Genomic DNA, 18,415 nt, shown 5'->3' with positions numbered 1-18,415 from the left:
AACTATTTTTTTACATTTTATTGACATTTAACCCTACTCTTTACACTTTGTTAAAACGTATACAATTAGAAGTTTCCAATAAACTCCGCCCGCCCCCACTCTGGGTTCCTTGACCTTTAACAGGTGCATGACATACAGCAATTGAACTGGTGATGCTAGATCCATTCCAATGGTGATATTAGACACCAATATCCATCTAATTTCTGCTTTTCGCGTACCCTTAAAGAGAAATGACTCCTGGACAATTCTATTCCCCGCCCCATCTCCACCCCGTTGTTTTGTTTGTTTAGCATGCAGCCTGATGAAGAGTTCAGGAGAACTTGAAAGCTTGCATGATATGATTGTGTGGTTGGTCTTATGTTGGTTCTCTCCGGACAGAGAGATGAAATGATGATGATGATTTTGCTATTTATATGCCCCAGCCACTCCAGCAAAATATAAAAAACACCATAAAACATCAAACATCAAAAACACCCCTTCCTTCAGATGCCTTCCAAAAGCCATATACTGTACTGTAGTTGTTTATCTGTTTGACATCTGATGAAACGAACCCGCCCTATGGCGATGAAAAGCGACAATATCCTTCGCCTTTCGAAGTCCAACGGGAGGGCGAGAGAAGCCGATGCTCAGCCGGAAATGTTTATCGAAAACCTCTTAATTCGAGTCTACCTCTACGACTTGGCCGGGCGTCCCCCTTTTTTCAGTTGACGCCTGGCGTCATACGTACGCTGGGGGGCGGAGCTTAGCTTTGAATTTGTCGCGGGGCGAAGCTGGGGCTGGGGCCGCACCGGGTGGGGGGACGGGAGAGGAAGAGAGCGGGCGGAGAAGGAGGAGGGAGGCAAGGATGGGGTCGGTGGAGCCGGCGGCGCCCCCACAGGACAGCAGCCTGCGTGAGGAGACGGCGCCCGGCTCGTCCCGGGCGAGGCGCATTGCGGCGCCCCAGCCGCCCTCCATCGAGGACTTCGCCATCGTCAAGCCCATCAGCCGAGGCGCCTTTGGGAAGGTCTACCTGGGCCGCAAAGCGGGGAAGCTGTACGCTGTCAAGGTGAGCCTCCGCGCTGCAGTGCCCACCGGCTTCCTTATCCCATTCCATTTTTATTGTTGTTGTTGTTATTGCCGGATTTAGGTTTGATGAGGCCCTAAACTAGTGAAGGTAATGGGGCCCTTTCTATGTCCAGCTGTCCTTTGTCAACAACAAATTGTCGCTGTTTTTTGTGTTGAATATATGCTATATGGTAATTTATGGACCTAATAAGTATCTAAAGCCATTTGCACACAACAAATAGGAGCCTACACAACACAAATCACTTTTGCTGTATGTAGGTTTTATTTCATTTGTTTTCTGTCTTATATTTTGGAAATGTACATCCAGTTTTTTTTCCTTTAATTTTTTTTGGTGCCCCCAAGAGAGTGGGGCCCTAAGCTATAGCTTGTTTAGCTTATACCTTAATCCGGCACTTACTATTATTATTATTATTATTATCATCATTATTATTATTACTAGCTGGCCCTGCCATGCGTTGCTGTGGCTAATCCTTGTGACTGCCCCCACCCTGTGCCGATCCATGATGTATCCCACCCCTTCCTCCCCCCACCCCCGGCTCATCCCTGTGACTGGTCCCACCGTGTCCTGACATACCCCACCCCCTCTTCCCCCCCACCCCAGCGAGTCAGTACCTCCATTCGGCCTAGTCTGTAAAGGCTTCGGCCTTTACAGTATGTAAATGGGAGCCAAGATGCTGTTGAGAGGGAAGGTTTTATAGGTGTAGTACCAGTGTAGCCACCGCTAGAGGGTGCTGGTTTGCAACCTGGTTCTTTTCCCAGAATGCATTTTCATCTGAGTGGTGTGTTTTGAACACAGGGTTTTGGAGTTTTTACATGGCACAGGTGTGACATCTGTCTTTGAAAACGGTATGGGCTTGCTCTCATATTCGCATACAGCATTGTGTCAAAATTTGAACGCAATCGGTCAAGCGGTTTTGGTGAAACGTGGATACTAACAGACATGGCCAGTTTATATATATATATATATATATATATATATATATATATATATATATATATAAAATATTATTTTATATTTTTCATCTGTTTGCTATCTGACTGGTGCCTTCCCTCCTCCCCGAGGGTGGAGACGAGAGACAGAGACTTTTCTGTGGTGGCTCCTAGCCAAGGAGGCCCCGCCTGCAGGTGTCACATGCTGTCAATTATGCTCCAGGCCCCCTTCCCCTCCCACCACAACAATTTCCACAAGCTATTAATAACAGCAAAAATACACTTTCACTTTAGCTTAGTAATAGCATTTTCAGTTATTTTTTACTGCTTGGTTTGATATCTGTTGAAAGTGTGACATATTGGATAGATGAAAACATTTAAAAAAGCAAACAAACAATCCCTCCCTCCTCTGTTTATCAACCTATTCATGTATTGCTTTACAGGTAGTAAAAAAAGCTGAGCTGATCAATAAGAATATGGTTCATCAGCTGCAGGCAGAGAGAGATGCCCTGGCTCTCAGTAAAAGTCCTTTCATTGTGCACTTATACTACTCACTTCAGTCTGCCAATAACATCTACTTGGTGAGTAAATTACTTACAGTGCCTTAAGGTAGCTTCCAAAATATGCTTCCCCAACCAGTTTTAGAGAAGTCTTTCTTCTTTGAAAGAAACATTTCAAATTTGTTTTTTGTTTTCTGTTCTCTTCTTGACCAACCCTTTTCTTAAGATAGTCAACTTGGAAAAGAAACAAGCTGTAGAGACCCCAAGTATATCTCTGTATTAAGGCACCATTGATTTGGCCCTTTTAAATATCCCCATATTTAATTTCCTTTTCTGCCTATATCATGACTTCTGACATGGCCTCTCTAGAAACTGGCATGCATTCTAGAAAACAGTAATATAAGGAAATCAGGAACTTCACCCACACTCCAAGCATAGAATTATAATAGATGTTACCTCTAATCCAAGAGAACAATGAATGTCTTTTATAGTAACATTTTTCACTGACAGGTAATGGAGTATCTCATTGGTGGAGATGTTAAATCTCTTCTTCACATATACGGCTATTTTGATGAAGAAATGGCAGTGAAGTATATTTCTGAAGTAGCACTGGCTCTTGATTACCTTCACAGGCATGGGATAATCCACAGGTAAAATTGGTTTTTTATGCCTTTCTTGCTACATTTCATGCCACTTAGTTGAGACCAGGGAGACTGCGGGTGTTTAAACAAAGCAGAATTTAATTCCCCTCTTATTACAGGTAGGTAGCCGTGTTAGTCTGACGTATTCAGAACAAAATAAAAAAAATCCTTCCAGCAGCACCTTAGAGACCAACTAAGTTTGTCATTGGTATGAGCTTTCTTGTGCATGCACACTTCTTCAGATCTGAAGTGTGCATGCTTGAAAGCTCATACCAATGACAAACTTAGCTGGTCTTTAAGGTGCTGCTGGAAGGATTTATATTTTGTTTCCCCTCTTATGTTACTTTTAATGTCAGTCTAGCTGTTGCCTTTGCAGTTCACCACAGTTCCTCAAGGAATCAAATGTCACTTAGCTTGACAAAGTACGCTTGTTCTCCTAATGGTATTTTGTTTCAGGTAAGTGATATGTATTAACATAAATGCAAAACCTCATCAAAGGAAGAAAAAATCTTATGCATCTGTTGAGGTGTCTTCCTGGAGTTTACACTACCACCTCCTTATTGTTTTTAATTTTTTTGTTATTTATTGCATTTATATCTTACTTAATGGCAAAAAATAACCCTACTAATATTACTAACACAGGACAAATATGCCCTCTTCTTTTGAAGCACAGGGATTTGTGTCCTTCACATGCAAATTTAGAAGACTTATTTCTTATCAAAGCTACTTGGCGCGTAGACTCTACTGACCTAGCATGGATGAATGTCCCTTCAATAGCTTTTTGTGGGAAGTGACCTCTGAAAATTGTGCCCCGTGTTACAATAAGCCACCTGCATCTGTGCTGCAATGTTATTTCATTTTCTTTACACCTGCAGAGACCTGAAGCCAGACAATATGCTGATAACTAATGAGGGTCACATTAAGCTGACAGACTTTGGTCTCTCCAGAGTTACTCTGAATAGAGGTGAGACATGTATACACCGCAGTCCATCTCATGCGTACACACGTGTGTATGTGTGTGTATCTAAGAGATGATTGGAATTCTCCCAGATATATATTGATGCTTAGCACTAGTTTAGATCAGGCATCCCCAAACTTCGGCCCTCCAGATGTTTTGGACTACAATTCTCATCATCCCTGACCACTGGTTCTGTTAGCTAGGGATCGTGGGAGTTGTAGGCCAAAACATCTGGAGGGCCGCAGTTTGGGGATGCCTGGTTTAGATGTACAAAGATTCATTGTTAACAAGTCTGCCTCGTCACTTGCAGGTAACTAGACAGGGAATTTTTTTTTTAAGTTGGAGAAGTTCGTTTTTCCTTCAGGTTGCTTGTGACAACTGCTTCAATCCTATAAACCAGCTTTCCCCAAAACTGAGGCCCTCCATATGTTTTGGACTGCAGATTCCATCATCATTGACCGTTGGGACTGATGGGAATGCTCATCCAAAATGCCAGGATGAGGAAAGCTGCTATAACACTCACTAGCAAGTAGCAAGTAGGATTCCTTGAATAGCAGGACTTGCTTCCTGGTAAACAAGCATAGGATTGTGCTGTAAGACTGTTATGAAAATATTTGCAAGGTGTAATGTAAGCATTTTTGTGCTTTTTCAGTATATGTATTTTTCTGTAAAACTTTTACAGTCTGATTCACATATATTTTTCATTTTCAGTAGCAATCCTGACCTTCCTTAGTTATATGCTTCTGTGTAGTTCAAAAGAAGCAATTTCTTCAAGATTTATTTTCCAAGAGCCACAGTGTGGGAACTGCTGCCAGCTATATGCAAAACAAGACACTTTAACATGCCTATTTTTTTTCTTATTTAACTAAACAGTTGGAGAAGCTTGGAACTCTCCACATTGCCAAAAAACCAACATTGTAAGGAGCTGCTTTTAGTTTTACTATGCTCAAGCTTATGAAATTTGAATAAAATGATATTTTGGCTTGCAGTGACCTCTATTGGTAAGTGCAAGTATAAATAGCTAAACAATGTACAGGTACAGTCATACCTCATGATACGTCCGCTTCATGTCGCGTCTTTTCAGGTTACGGGTTACTTCTGGGTTTGGTGTGTCCGTAACTGGCGCAGATGCGCTAAATCGTGCTTTGCTCATGCGCAGATACGGCGCTTCATGTTGCAGCCTTTTCTTGTTGCAGGAAGTCTAAAAACACTTTTAAAAACCAAATCATAAGTAGGTCCTGATACTCTTACTCTTTCTTCAGAAATAAATATGATGGATATTCTCACTACACCATCCATGGCTAAACCCATGCAAGACTATTCACGTACTCCTGGACAAGTGTTGTCTCTCATGAGTTCCTTGGGTTTTGTAAGTAGACAAAATAATTTCCTGTTTCCCAGATCATTAGAACATAGGCAGCTGGCTTATACTTTAGATCCATAAAGCTCAGTATTGTCCGCACTGACTGGCAGTTTCAGACAGAATGACAGGGATTGATCCTGGGACTTCCTTCAGGCACTCTGTTGCAAAGATCCAGTTATATCAAGTGTGTATGTGTGTGTAGAATATGAAATAATAAAATGGTATGGACTGTAATAATAAAATGTTATGGACTGTCTTGTATCTGGCTATATGTGTATCTGTTGGACAAGCTTCTCTCATTTTGACAGTATACCCCAGCGGCAGGGACAGTGCATGCACCTAGTCCAAGCCCTCTTTGTGGAAATACATCTCAGCTTTCTCAACGATTTGCTTCCCCGCTATCCGTGAACCACAAAGACTACAGTTCTGTGTCAAACAAGCTACTGAAAGCATGTAAGTATAAAAGAGTCACCTATCTCCATGTGTCTAAACGCTTTCTTGGAAATGCCCTTGCCATCAGAGATGTGGCAGGTGGTGATTGGAGGAAGGGCCTTCTTGGTGGTGGCGGCGTCCCATTTTTGGAACATAGGCCACTCCCAGGAATTGATCAGTGTCTATTATGGTCTCCTTCCAGCTCCAGGTTCTTTTAACTTTTAATTTATTCATTCTCATTTATGTTGCTTTTTGTGCAGCTTTGAGATTTGTGTGTGGTGGTGCTTTGCAAGTGTTTACTATTAGTACAGGCAACTCTCAGTTTATGTGGGGGTTATGTGCATTTAAGTGAAATTGCGTATACCTGTATTTCAAACACCATTGAGAAAGCCTGCAAACACCCCATTCTGCCTCTACCCTGCCCCGTTCTGCCCCTTTTTGTGACACTTCCCGGTTCAGTGCGGTGTGCACGCATGTGGTAATGTACATATTGGACATGACTAAAATGGTCACTGCCTGTATACTGTATTTCTGTATTGTAAGCTGCCCAGAAAGGTTTCTGGCAGCTGAAACCAAAGAAATTCATATTTACAGAACTAGGGTTCACATTGTTTTATTGAAATAGTCTTTAAACTTTTGAGATTTGGGGACTGTCTTAACCTCAGCCTTCAACAGAGAAACCAAATTGCTGGGATGTGAATGCAGTTTTATTCTCCAGGATAGATAGGTGGGCATTCTAGCTGCCTTGACTGCCTTACTTGTTTTCTTTTCTCTTTCATATTATCTATTTATTGAGGTGGTTTCTTTCCTCCAGATAAGTGGCTAATCTTAGTCCCAGTGTAATGTAGCAACCAAGTGCAGCAACCACATTCACACCCTCTCCACCGGGCAGAATTCCATATTGCACACTAATCCCATTTCCCCCTTTTTGTCTTTTGACTGCATTTTTATATTACTGCTTTTTATAGCTCGAGTGCATTTTATAATACTTGAAAGCAGACCTTGCTTCATTGCCACTTGCATAATGTACTTCTATTGTATTATTCATATTGCACGTCACAGTAAGAATAACTATCAAAAGTTCTTCTGGAATTGTGAGCGGGGTGGGGGTGGGGGGACGGGACGAATGAGACCTGTAGGGAAGGACAAGCTGATAGTTACGTACTCGATCTAGTCTTCCCTCACTGTTGAGCAGATTTGCCGTGAAACTGGCTACAATGCTTTTTGTGTCTTCATAAAAACATGAATTGTTATTTCTGAAGGTTTTGATTCTGCGGCTGCAACACCAGGAATGCCTGTGAGGAGCCTGACCCCAACTCTGCATCAGTGCAGGAAAAGGTTTGGGACCTCCAGCGCCAGTAGCCATTCCCGCACCCAATTATCCAGCATGGAGTCAGAGTGCTGCAGCAGCCCCAGGTGGGAAAAAGACGTGCAGGTAAGGATGACTTCTTTTCTCACTGATTGTTTCTTTTTCTTTTTTCCTTCCTCTAACTTTCCTCTAAATAAATCATTCGGAATCTACCCTGTGAGGAGGGCATTGTAAAGCCTAAAAAAATTAACCTACCAGAAGGGCAGTCCTTAAATCTTCTATCTTCTTGGGCTTTTCAATACAGGTACAAGCAGTTTCCAAGGTAGGCATATAGTAATCCTAAGGGCTCACATAACCTCCTCCTGTTCTCCTTGCTTCAAACATGCTGCTGTGTAAAGAAACACAAGCTCTGAACTAGGAGAAACCTTGTGGGTTTGAACACAAGGTATCCTGGAGCAACAAATCAAGCTCTGCTTTCACATAGGGTCTAAATAGAAAGATTATGGTGCTCCTGTAAGAATGAAGAAACCTTAGATCTGCCCTTGATTTTACAATGCATAAAAGATTTGGGGTAAGGGGAAGAGGAGTATTGCCAGAACAGGCACCTAGGACTTCTTTGCTGTACAATTACACAGCTCTTTTTTTCAAGGGTAATGTATGTGCAACAGAGTGCATTGTTCGTAAAGTGTTTTATTCCACCTGTTAAGTGTTCAGTATGGTGGATATGATTTTGACTGGGAAAATGCAAACTAGAAACCACCATGATTAAGGACTGCCCCTTTCTATACAAACCTTCTTAGGCACTCAGGTGTCTATTGGAAGCCCGGTTCTATTCTCTCTCCTCCCCCCTTCCACCGCAGAAGCTATCTGAAGTATGATGGATGTATCACAAAGCAAAGCCTTCTCAGTCTTGGTGTCTAGATTTCCATCCCAGAGAAACCTGTTCACCTTTTGACAAGCAGCCTAGACCAAACCCTTTCTGCAAGCACTTGATATGGAGGGAAACAGTTTTGTGTTGCTGTTGTATTCCTTTTCCAGTCAAACCTCGGTTTGCGACCACTTTGGTTTCTGACCACCGCGGACCTGGAAGTGTTTACATCCGGGTTCCACGGCGCTCGGATGCGCAGAAGCGATCTGCACAGCATGCGCACGCACTGAAGCGCTCTATCGGCACTTCGCGCACGCGCAGAAGTGTGCCTCAGGGAGCGACGAACTCGGGGAGCGACTGGCTCCCTGGAACCAATTGTGGTCGTAAACGGAGGTACGACTGTAATTGTGTATGGTTTTTGTTTTAATCTACTGCAAATTTAATATACAGTATGTTGTTAAGCTGCCCTGGGACAGGGTCTCTCGACTAAAAGGAGGAATAGGGAATAGTGTAATAAGTATGTATAATTTATTAATTCGTTTAAGCATTTTCATACATTTGGAAGTACTTGATTTTCAGGAAGCAGAAGATATACTCTCATCTGCCCCAGGCAAAGAGAATGTACCAGAGAAGGCCAAGGATAGAAATTTTCTGCTTGTCAGTGATACTAAAGGCTTAAAGCAGAAAGTGCTGGAGTCTGCCATCTCCCCTATTAGCAGCAATGACTCTGGGAACAGGCGCAAAGGACGGATTGGACATTTTGACTCATGTGATACTTCTATAAGGACTAGCGCAGTTAAAGACCTTGCCCGAAAATGTCTTTCAGAATATAAAGAATGGGAAGAAAAGGGTTGTACAGAACAACCTGCTCTGACTAAGAAGGTTGCAAAATCTAGTTACCACTTGTCCCCTTTGGCCTTGAGCAAACGTGTGGGGGATAATAAGGAGGAGACAATGTTGGAGATGCGAGGTGTCAAAAGATCTTTTGAATCAATTGACACCAGCCCTTCACAAGAACTGATCCTTGCCAAAAAGAGCAGTGCAGAATACAAACGGGGCTGTAAAATTCCAGAGAAACAAAGCACTGGTTTAACAACTGTAATCTGTTCTTTGAAACTTGATGGACACCTGCAAGGGACCTGTACAAATGAAGCTCAAGCAAAAGACTGCTGTTGCACTGAACAAAACAGGGGTGGCGAGCCAGCCAATCCTCTAATAGCAAAGAATCTCATGCATGATCTAGATGCAGATTGTGAAAAAAATGAGAAAAAGGAACACATGAATTCCAGTTTCTTATGCATTGATGATGAAAAGCCTTTAGCAAGCATGAGTGTAGACTCGGATCTATCCCTTCGAGAAGTATCTACTGCAGAGAGTCACTTGGAAAAGCGCCTTTCTGATTTCGATGGAAGCATTAAAGATCTCACCTTTGAGGAGCTAAAAACAGAGAACATGTCAACAACATCACCTTATTGCTCAGATGCCTTGCCAAGAAGTGAAGAAGTACATGCTCTCCAGGAGAGCAAACCATTGTATCCTGAGCAGGACAAAAACTTGAAAGATGTCACTGAAATGCACACTGACATTCACTGCTCTTCATCTGCACTGAAACTCTTAAAGAAAAATGTGGTTGCTTTTCGGAGTTACAACAGTCAGATCAATGTGTCTAATACATCTGAGCCGTCGAGAATTAGCTGGATGACTGTAGAAGAAATGGATACCTCTGCTTGCAGTGGCTCTTATCCCATGACTGTTACACCTGCACAAAAGGGAGCACCTTACAGCGTATTTCAGGTAGGTACTAAACAGACTTATTGAACATTGTCATGCAATATCAAAAAGGCCACTTGATAAAAGTCAAATGCCCTTACTAAAGAGACAGAGTTAGAGCTGCCTTTTCAGTTACATTAATATTGCCTTAAACATGTTGATTTAAGTAGACATAATGGTGTACTTTAACATGATACTTGGTTGTAAGGCAAATAACCAAAGTGTTTTAGAAGAAATTAACTCCCCCCCCATACTTTCCAATATCACTGGTGATATTTCTTGGTAGAAGGAACAGGCTCTAGCTGTTCCACACCTAACTCATTCCTGCACAGATTTAGAAGTTGTTAGTACCTTGTATGTACTTTGGTGAAAATGTGTATGACCACACCATGGAGAATTTTCTGCCAGTCAATGGACACCACTTATATGTTGAAATAGGTTTTGTGCATTACAGTATAATTTCCTGCGTAGGAAAGTCATTGTGTGTGAAATGCTTGTAGGCCTTCAGGGAGTTTCTGAAGGAGGCAGTTAACTTGAAGAAGATGGGTACACATTTCTTCTTTTCATTTGGTGACAGTTTAGTTGAATGTAGATCCCATTTACACAAATGACAAATCAGTGGGTGCAACTAAGCAAAGTCCTCTTCATACGTATGAACACATGATGAGGCTTTCTGATCTTAAACGGGCTAACTCAGCTTTATATGCTAATGCACGCGATGGCCAAACCCTCAGCCCTTTATGATGTACACGTATAGTGATCTTTCCATGGAAACATGTCAGTTGTGCATTGGGTGTGTGGTAGTGGTACATGTCAATCATGCATGTTAGTATCTAGAGGGTGAAGTTAGTCCATTTATGCACGATCCCTTTCACATGCTTATATTGCTGTGAGTCTTGGAAGACCTGGTCACTGCCTTGTAGGCCTTTTCCACCTGGTCTGGGAGGGCAGGGCCCTGACTTAACCCCAGCTTCAAAAGCTGAGACTGCTGAACAGACTCTTGGGCTGGCGTGTTGTTTGGGGGTTTTTGTTGTTGGAGGTTTCTGTATCTTTATTTTAGATCTTGTGGTTTATGTGGAAGTTGAGTTTGGTTGTGTATTTTTGATGTTTTATTTATTGTTTATGACCACTTTTGTCATGTTGCAGTCACTTATTTCTTAAATGTTGTAAGCCACCTTGAGCATAGTTTGAACTGTGGAAAGGCGGCATCCAAATACAATTATGTATGTATGTAAATCTGTTTTGTTGACAGATTCTCTCTGTGGCTGTTGTGCATTTTCTTCAGTGCTGTTTTAGGAAGAGCATCTTGGTCAAATGGTGCAGTTTAGTCTTAGTGATGTTCATGCCTTAAAAATGAACACGTTTTACTGTCTGGATACATAAGCAGTGCCTCCTATGTTTTTATGGATTAACTATAATTACTGCTAAAAGCTGCAGATAAAACTGATCATAGAGGGCATTGTTGAAAAATACACCCCTGGAAGTCATTGGGTTAAGACTAATCAATAAGAGTTGCTGGTGGACTCTTTGAAGAAGGGTGAGAAGTTCCCAAGAGTAGATCTTATGGGAGAGATGCAGTTCCCAGGCAAATCTTTGTCTTCATGAGTGCATCTCTTCTAGAGATTTGACACATCTATAGCTTCATCATTGTCCTTGAGTGGTTGGTCTAGCTCAGGCATCCCCAAACTTCAGCCCTCCATATGTTTTGGACTCCAATTTCCATCAACCCTGACCACTGGTCCTCTTAGCTAAGGATCATGGGAGTTGTAGGCCAAAACATATGGAGGGCCGCAGTTTGGGGATGCCTGGTCTAGCTTCATAATGGATTCTAGAAATAAAGATTCAGAACCTCTCGTTCCTTTCACACTCACTGTTCATGTGTAGCAAGAGGCCTTGATAAGACAAATGTCATTTATTATTAAAAACCATTTAAAACGGTCATATTCAGTGAAGGCATTTCTTTATGGAATGTGAGAAAGACTTGGCACAAAAGGAGGCAATTGGAAAACCTTTTTGCCTGAGAAGTCCTCATGAGGATGAGGTAGTAATGGATTCACATGAGTGTTGAGAGGCCTAGATTCAGAGGGACATCGTTGCTGGATGTTTTTTCAGCTCCACAGCTCAAGTAATTGAGCCTACAGCCAGTGTGAAAGTATGAACTTATAACTTGTTTGATACCTGTGTTTGATATATCTATTCTTGGACATCAGACCCCTCAAGGAAACAGTGGTACACCATACAGGACCCCCAAGAGTGTCCGAAGAGGAGCTACTCCAGTAGAGAGAACACGCATTTTAGGAACCCCTGACTACTTGGCACCTGAGCTCCTCTTAGCAAAGGCTCATGGTAAGCAAACAGCAGTATAATTTCATGTACCTGTTACACACATTTTCTCACTTTTCTAGTGAGATCTGGCTCACTGCAGTTGAGAGCACTTTGATGTCAGACATTACTGGATTCTGGATTTAACCTTATAAGTTCCTAAGGGTGTTTTCTTTTCCTTATTTAGTCTTTCGTTGCACTATTATCCAAAAAGTTTCCTAAATTCAATTTTCTTTGCACAGGTGGGGAGGAAAGTGAAAGTTTCATTAAATCACAGTTATGGATGGCCTAAATCCCATTGCAGATGAATTTGAACTATGATTTATTCCCACATTGGGGTGGAACAAAACAGGATCAAACCATGGTTTAATAGTTTGGTTTGTTCTCCTGGCTAGGTTTTTCTGGATTTGCACCAGTTCAGAATGACAGGAAGAAAAATGGTATGACTCAATGCGAGGGAAACAAGTGCATAAGAAAATATGTTTATCCTTAACACACTGTTTTTTGTATGTGCACTGTTAGCTTAAGCAGGTGGATTCATACATGCAACCCTTGAGCTGCACCCTGGAGCAGTATAGTTTGCAAGTATTGCCATTTGAGCCTGCAAAATTTATAAACTGTCCTCTAATCTCTGCTAGTATGTGATAAATAGACAATGTAGCAAAATATTCATTGTGTGTTTATAGATTAAGTTAACCATTTTAAGGAAGCAAAGCTAGGATACTTGTATTTAGAAAAACACCATGTGTTGGTGAATTTGTAAAAAAAAATGTTACTCATTAGAAAAATGTAAAAACTGAGTGCAATATAATGAAGTTATATATATATATTTATCAGAATGTTTCCCTGGTATTTTTTTTTTATACACAGGAGTTCAGGTCACTGGTAAGTCTGATTATAGCACTTAATAGAACAGTCAAAGCATAATTTGATCACACTGTTTAAGATGAAAGAAGAGTGAGAGATCCGCATGACTTGGCATATAGCTGTATCAGCTTCTGTCACTGCATCCTTTCCCTGTTCTGTCAGAAAAAGGGCGGGGTAGAAATAAATAACTATACAACAGCAAGAACAAGAAGTAATAAAAACACTGTAGCATCTTAATGTCCAGCACATTTAATATGGCATAATGAGATCCATTCCATGGAAGATCTTGAATTCCATTTTTCTTCTTTCCAGGCCAATCTAGCAATAAGTAAAACATTTCCTTGTCCTTCTTTTCTTGCTTTCAAATGCCGTGTTGTGATCCTAGTAGAGTACTCCATTCTTTTGTATTCTGAAGCCTGCTGCATAGAGATGATGGTGGTGGTGATTAATTGCTATACTGCATTATACTTTAAAGAACAAATCTCTTAATTGCAGTTACGACTCTTAATTGCAGTTAGTAGGTCTATCCTGCAAAGGTTAACATGCAGTAGCAATAGCACATAACTAATCATCTGGAAAACCTGTAGAATTAATGTTGGCTTCTCACAGGAGGAAACCAACATACCCAAGTTACAATCCTCCTTTTGAACAGTTTCCCTATAATAGGACAATCTGGTTTCAGGAAAACACATACTAAACTAGAGCTGAGGTGGCCAAACGGGGTTCTGTGCTGTCTGCAGCTCCTTGTCTAGTCATGGATACCAAGAGGGATCCATCTACACTGGCACTTAAGATTGGGGTAAAGAAGTTGATCTAATCTGCACAGATCCATCAGGGGAGAAGGACAGCTTGAGGATATATAGAAGCAGAGCCTAAGGATAGAAAGGGCAGGAAGAAAAGTAATAATGCTGGGAATTATGGACAGAGTGTCATTTATAAATGGAGAAGTGTGGGAATTGTGTGCCATCTGACTTTTAACCATATAAGGTTGTCTTGTAGTGAAAATCAGGAAACTTGACTTGAAAAATGTGGCCATTTTATCAAATATGAAATACAGTTTTCTCAACACTTCCTATAGGATGTGATCTTATTAGACTTTGACAGCTTTATGCATATTCCTACTCCCCCTCCCCCACAAAAAAATCCAAGTTCTCTCACATTATTAAATGCTACTTGCTTCACTGATTGCTGGATATATTTTTATTAGAAATCAAGAGGTAAACTGAATTGTAGAAATAGGTTTTAGGTAACTTTCATATGAAAACTACCATATTGATTAAATGAATGGGCTGGTTGCTCATGTGTATGCTCCTGACTATGTGCCGTTGAGTATTCAAATAGATATAATGTATGAACCAAACAATTTGTTACCAGTTGGCAGAAACTTCTGCAATTATTGGAATTGCTGTGGGCTGATGACTGGGGTCATTCAGTTCACCTGTTGTATTCATGCACACAAGCACATACTCTTGGGTGGTTTCACCGCTGTGTACCGACAATCCATTGGACAGTGGGGGGTGGGTGAAACAGCAGGAAAATGTACCAGCATCTGCAGTGCAAGCAAGTTTTCACAGCAAGTGCATCCTTCCTTCCTGACATGATGGGCTGTCTGGAGCTTTAGCTGTGCAGCAGCTGCAAGGTGCATGTTGCTTTTTAATGGCTTGTGGTGTCTCAACAGCTTTGCCTGCTTGGTCTTTGACTGCACTTGATCAGTATTCAGTTTCATTAAGAGCATACCAATAGCCTGTTAAGATCAGGCCAGTGGCCCATCTAGTCCAGCATCCAGTTCTCACAGGGGCCAACCAGATGCCTATGGGAAACCAGGAAGCAGAACATGAGCACAATAACCCTCTCCCCTCCTGTAGTTTCCAGCAACTGGTGTTTGGATGTATTGCTGCCTCCAACTGTGGAGGGTAGAGCAAAGCCATCATATCTAGTAGCAATAGATACCCATCTCTTCCATGAACTTGTCTAATCCTCTTTTAAAGCCATCCAAGCTGGTGGCCACCACTGCCCTCCTGGGGGAAGGAAGTATTTTTTTATCTGTCCTAATTCTTCCAACATTTGCCTTCATTGGGTGCCCACAAGTTCTAGTGTTATGAAAAGGGGGTGGGGCTTTTTTCTGTCCACCTTCTCCATGCTATGCATAGTTTTGTAAACCTTAAAGCTGTCAAAGAGCAAGTAAGTGGAAGTTAGCCATATGATGTCCTATTAGCACTGCAGAGAGAACTTCCTGTTGAGTCCGAGCTTCTCTGGTGCCCATTTCTACATTAGATATTCACATAAAGGTTTACCGTACTTTTCCGTGTATAACACGCCCCCATGTATAAGACCCGGGGGGGGCGGGAATCCCACGTCCCTCCTATGCACTATCCATGTATAAGATGCCCCCCCTGTTTTAAACATAATTTTTAAGTAAAAAACCTAGTCTTATACACAGAAAAGTACAGCATTTTTATAATAATGACTTGTTCTCTGCGATCATTAGTCAACTCAGAATTTATTTTGAATATGAGGCCCTAAATCAGTGATGGCCAAACCTGGCCCTCCAGCTGTTTTAGAACTACAATTCCCATCATCCCTGACCACTGGTCCTGTTAGCTAGGGATGATGGGAGTTGTAGTCCAAAAACAGCTGGAGGGACAAGTTTGGCCACCACTGCTCTAAATGATGTGCTTGGTTCCTTTTTAAAACCTAGGAAATGCAGGCTTTGAGTTTTTCTTTGCTTAACATAACTGGTCTTTTAAAGTCCCAGGGTGGTTTAGAATGGGAGGTGACTTGCTTTGCTCTGCCTTCCGTCGTTTTAAGGAAACATTAACATATTGGGAATAGCAGAAGGGAAAAGGGAAGGTGATTAGAAAACAATTTCTGCCTTGTATGCTGCTTTCATGAATAACAGGTCTTTGGGCACTCGGTATCTTCCCAGGCAATACACCTTTACATAATACCTCTCATGGTGTTCAATTTATGTGGACTTTCTTCACTTCAGGTCCTGCAGTAGACTGGTGGGCACTTGGAGTTTGCTTGTATGAGTTTTTAACTGGAATTCCACCTTTCAATGACGAAACACCACAACAAGTATTCCAGAATATTCTGAAAAGGGGTAAATTACCTTACTTTTGAGCAAAATTAATTTCAAAGGTTGTTTGTCCAGCATAAGTACAGAGATTTTTGTGTGTGTGTTTCTAGATATTCCATGGCCGGAAGATGAAGAGAAATTGTCAGATGGTGCTCAGAATGCAATAGAAGTTCTTTTAACCATTGAGAGCAGTAAGCGAGCTGGACTTAAGGGTTAGTATATGTTAGTTATCTTTTTAATGTTACCATTATGATTTTTCTTTAGCAATTTAGAAACCTGCAGTTTGAGTACATACCAGTATGTTATTGGAGGGAAGACTATCTGCTATAGCCATTTCTAGTCATTATGCATGAAGATGGTCAGCCCAACACTGCAGCTGCCAGGTTACAAAAATCACAAGACAGGATGAAAATCCAGTGAAAGGCAATAACCATTTTATTAATTCTTCCATGGAGCCCATAACAGTGTGTGTGGCTCTCCCCTCTCTTCTACCCTTATAGCAATTCAAAATAGTAGGATAGGCTGAGATACAGCCATGGCTTTTTTAGTCAGCTTCATGGCTGAGCAGTGGTTTGAATCCCCAATTCCCTGAGCTAGCCTCACATTCTACCCACTACACCACACTGCCTTATTGCTTCTGGGTTTTTTTCCTTTAGTGTGAATCTGGTTTATCAAATCCACACGTCATGGGGGCGCTGTCTAGAGACTGCTTCATATTGTCTAGAGCAGGCATGTCAAACCTGCGGCCCTCCAGATGTTTTGGCCTACAACTCCCATGATCCCTAGCTAGCAGGACCAGTGGTTGGGGAAGATGGGAATTGTAGTCCAAAACATCTGGAGGGCCGCAGGTTTGACATGCCTGGTCTAGAGCATGCAAGTTCTGGGAAAGAAGTGCTGGCTTAGGGCTACCTACTGTAGAAAGAGAACTTTGATGAATGTTTTGCAAAAACATTTCAAATCTATAAGGGTAGGAGTAGGTTGGCAAACCCTTACTAAGACAGACGTTTAATTTCAGTCTTCCGACTCTAAATACAGTCAGACAAATTTAAGAAAAAATACATTGCAGACATCCAGAATCGGACAAAGAACCTGGAAAGTGCAAGGTGTGCATGCAAAGAAATCTAACCTTTGTTAAAAAAATTTTTCCAGAGCTGAAACTTCACCCCCTCTTTCATGGTGTGGACTGGGATAATCTGGATAATCAGACCATGCCCTTCATTCCGCAGCCAAATGATGAAACAGATACTTCCTATTTTGAAGCTAGGAATAATGCACAGCATCTAACAGTATCTGGATTCAGCTTGTAGTATGGGAAAATGGAATTATTTTCCAGAGAACTGCACATTTAAGAAGCTTCCTTAACATAAGTTTTACTCTCTATTTTCTAACACACTTAAGTTTTTTTAAAACCTGATTTGCTTTTAACTCTCCATATATATATATATATTTCTTACAAGCTGTATTGAAACCATTCATTCCAAACAGCTTCTGAACTATATTTTTAGTCTACTTTACAGCACCTTATGTAAGTCTAAGTATTATGTATTTAATGGTGGTATAACAACAACCAGTGACATTGAACAAAACGTCAAACATTGGGAGGAAGAGCTGCTTGTTGTTGAGCATACCTGGGAGGTTAAGTGCATAGTGGTTATTTTGGCGACTCCAATTCAGTGACTTTACAGACTGAATTCAAAACTGGTTTTCTGACTTTTCAAGCTGTGCCTATAGAGCAGCCCAAAGATGCTCCTATCCCATTGTGTTCCACATTCTTTAGGTAATTTGTATACTGCCTGCCCTGCTGTTTAAGCTGCCAATGTACAAAATTATCTCTAATGTCATTGTCAAGGTCTGTTTCTCCCACCCACCTTACCTATGAACATTGTTTAGGTCCTCACCAATGCAATCAATCAGCCTATTACCTATCTAGTCAACTGTCATTTTATTTTTGGTGTTGTCACCTGTCTTTAATTCAAAATATTATCATGTTCAAAATGAAGCTATCATCTGAATTATCTAGCAGTCATTACACCTGTATCAGTCCAGTTTTATATCTGTAGGCAATATGAGCAATTTAGCAATTAACACCTGCCTACATACTGCTGCCAGTAAATGCAATAAATAAAGGTGTGAAGTTATTCATTGATCTTAACAGCCCAGAATAAATGATTACACAATATTTTCACCAGGTGTACTGGTATTCTGTAAGATGTATAAAGCAATACTTTGAAACAACTGAGCTGTCAATGCAAATGAATAAAATGAGAGCTGTGAGCTAGCTTGCTCTCAGAGCCTACCTACTTTGTAATTC

The 18,415-nt window shown here is 41.3% G+C and overlaps 2 protein-coding genes across 9 annotated transcripts in view; one reads left to right on the top strand and one right to left on the bottom strand.

Moving 5' to 3' along the window:
- The first annotated feature begins 732 nt into the window (after positions 1-732).
- On the top strand, positions 733-18,383 carry MASTL (microtubule associated serine/threonine kinase like). Of its 3 annotated transcripts, XM_035128934.3 has the most exons (13): positions 733-1,045; positions 2,439-2,576; positions 3,006-3,145; positions 4,012-4,100; positions 5,357-5,463; positions 5,766-5,910; positions 7,152-7,324; positions 8,646-9,860; positions 12,047-12,182; positions 13,029-13,043; positions 16,015-16,128; positions 16,215-16,316; positions 17,254-18,383. In XM_035128934.3, the coding sequence occupies exons 1-13, from the start codon at positions 845-847 to the stop codon at positions 17,409-17,411; spliced, it is 2,733 nt and encodes a 910-aa protein (XP_034984825.2). In that variant the 5' UTR covers positions 733-844; the 3' UTR covers positions 17,412-18,383. The 3 variants fall into 3 exon arrangements, with proteins under 3 accessions (XP_034984825.2, XP_034984824.2, XP_088509808.1); XM_035128933.3 differs by lacking the exon at positions 13,029-13,043 and having other exon boundaries at positions 734-1,045; XM_088653682.1 differs by lacking the exon at positions 17,254-18,383 and having other exon boundaries at positions 734-1,045; positions 16,215-16,459.
- The window catches only part of ACBD5 (acyl-CoA binding domain containing 5), a 36,028-nt gene continuing 30,582 nt past the window's right edge, over positions 12,970-18,415 (bottom strand). For 2 of the 6 annotated variants that reach the window (XR_015946293.1, XR_015946297.1), the window contains 2 exons: positions 15,974-16,118; positions 13,257-13,444 (listed from right to left, as the gene is read on the bottom strand). The gene's annotated coding sequence lies outside the window, so the exon portion shown is untranslated. Of the gene's footprint in view, positions 13,445-15,973; positions 16,119-18,415 lie in introns of all 6 variants that reach the window. The other 4 variants (XR_015946296.1, XR_015946295.1, XR_015946294.1 and 1 more) reach the window with 4 other exon arrangements.

Source organism: Zootoca vivipara, chromosome 11 (genome assembly GCF_965207765.1).
Source record: "Zootoca vivipara chromosome 11, rZooViv2.hap1.1, whole genome shotgun sequence".
NCBI classification, from domain to species: Eukaryota; Metazoa; Chordata; class Lepidosauria; order Squamata; family Lacertidae; genus Zootoca; species Zootoca vivipara.
Note: the sequence above shows the minus strand (reverse complement) of the source record. Positions and strands in the feature narration are given on the sequence as shown.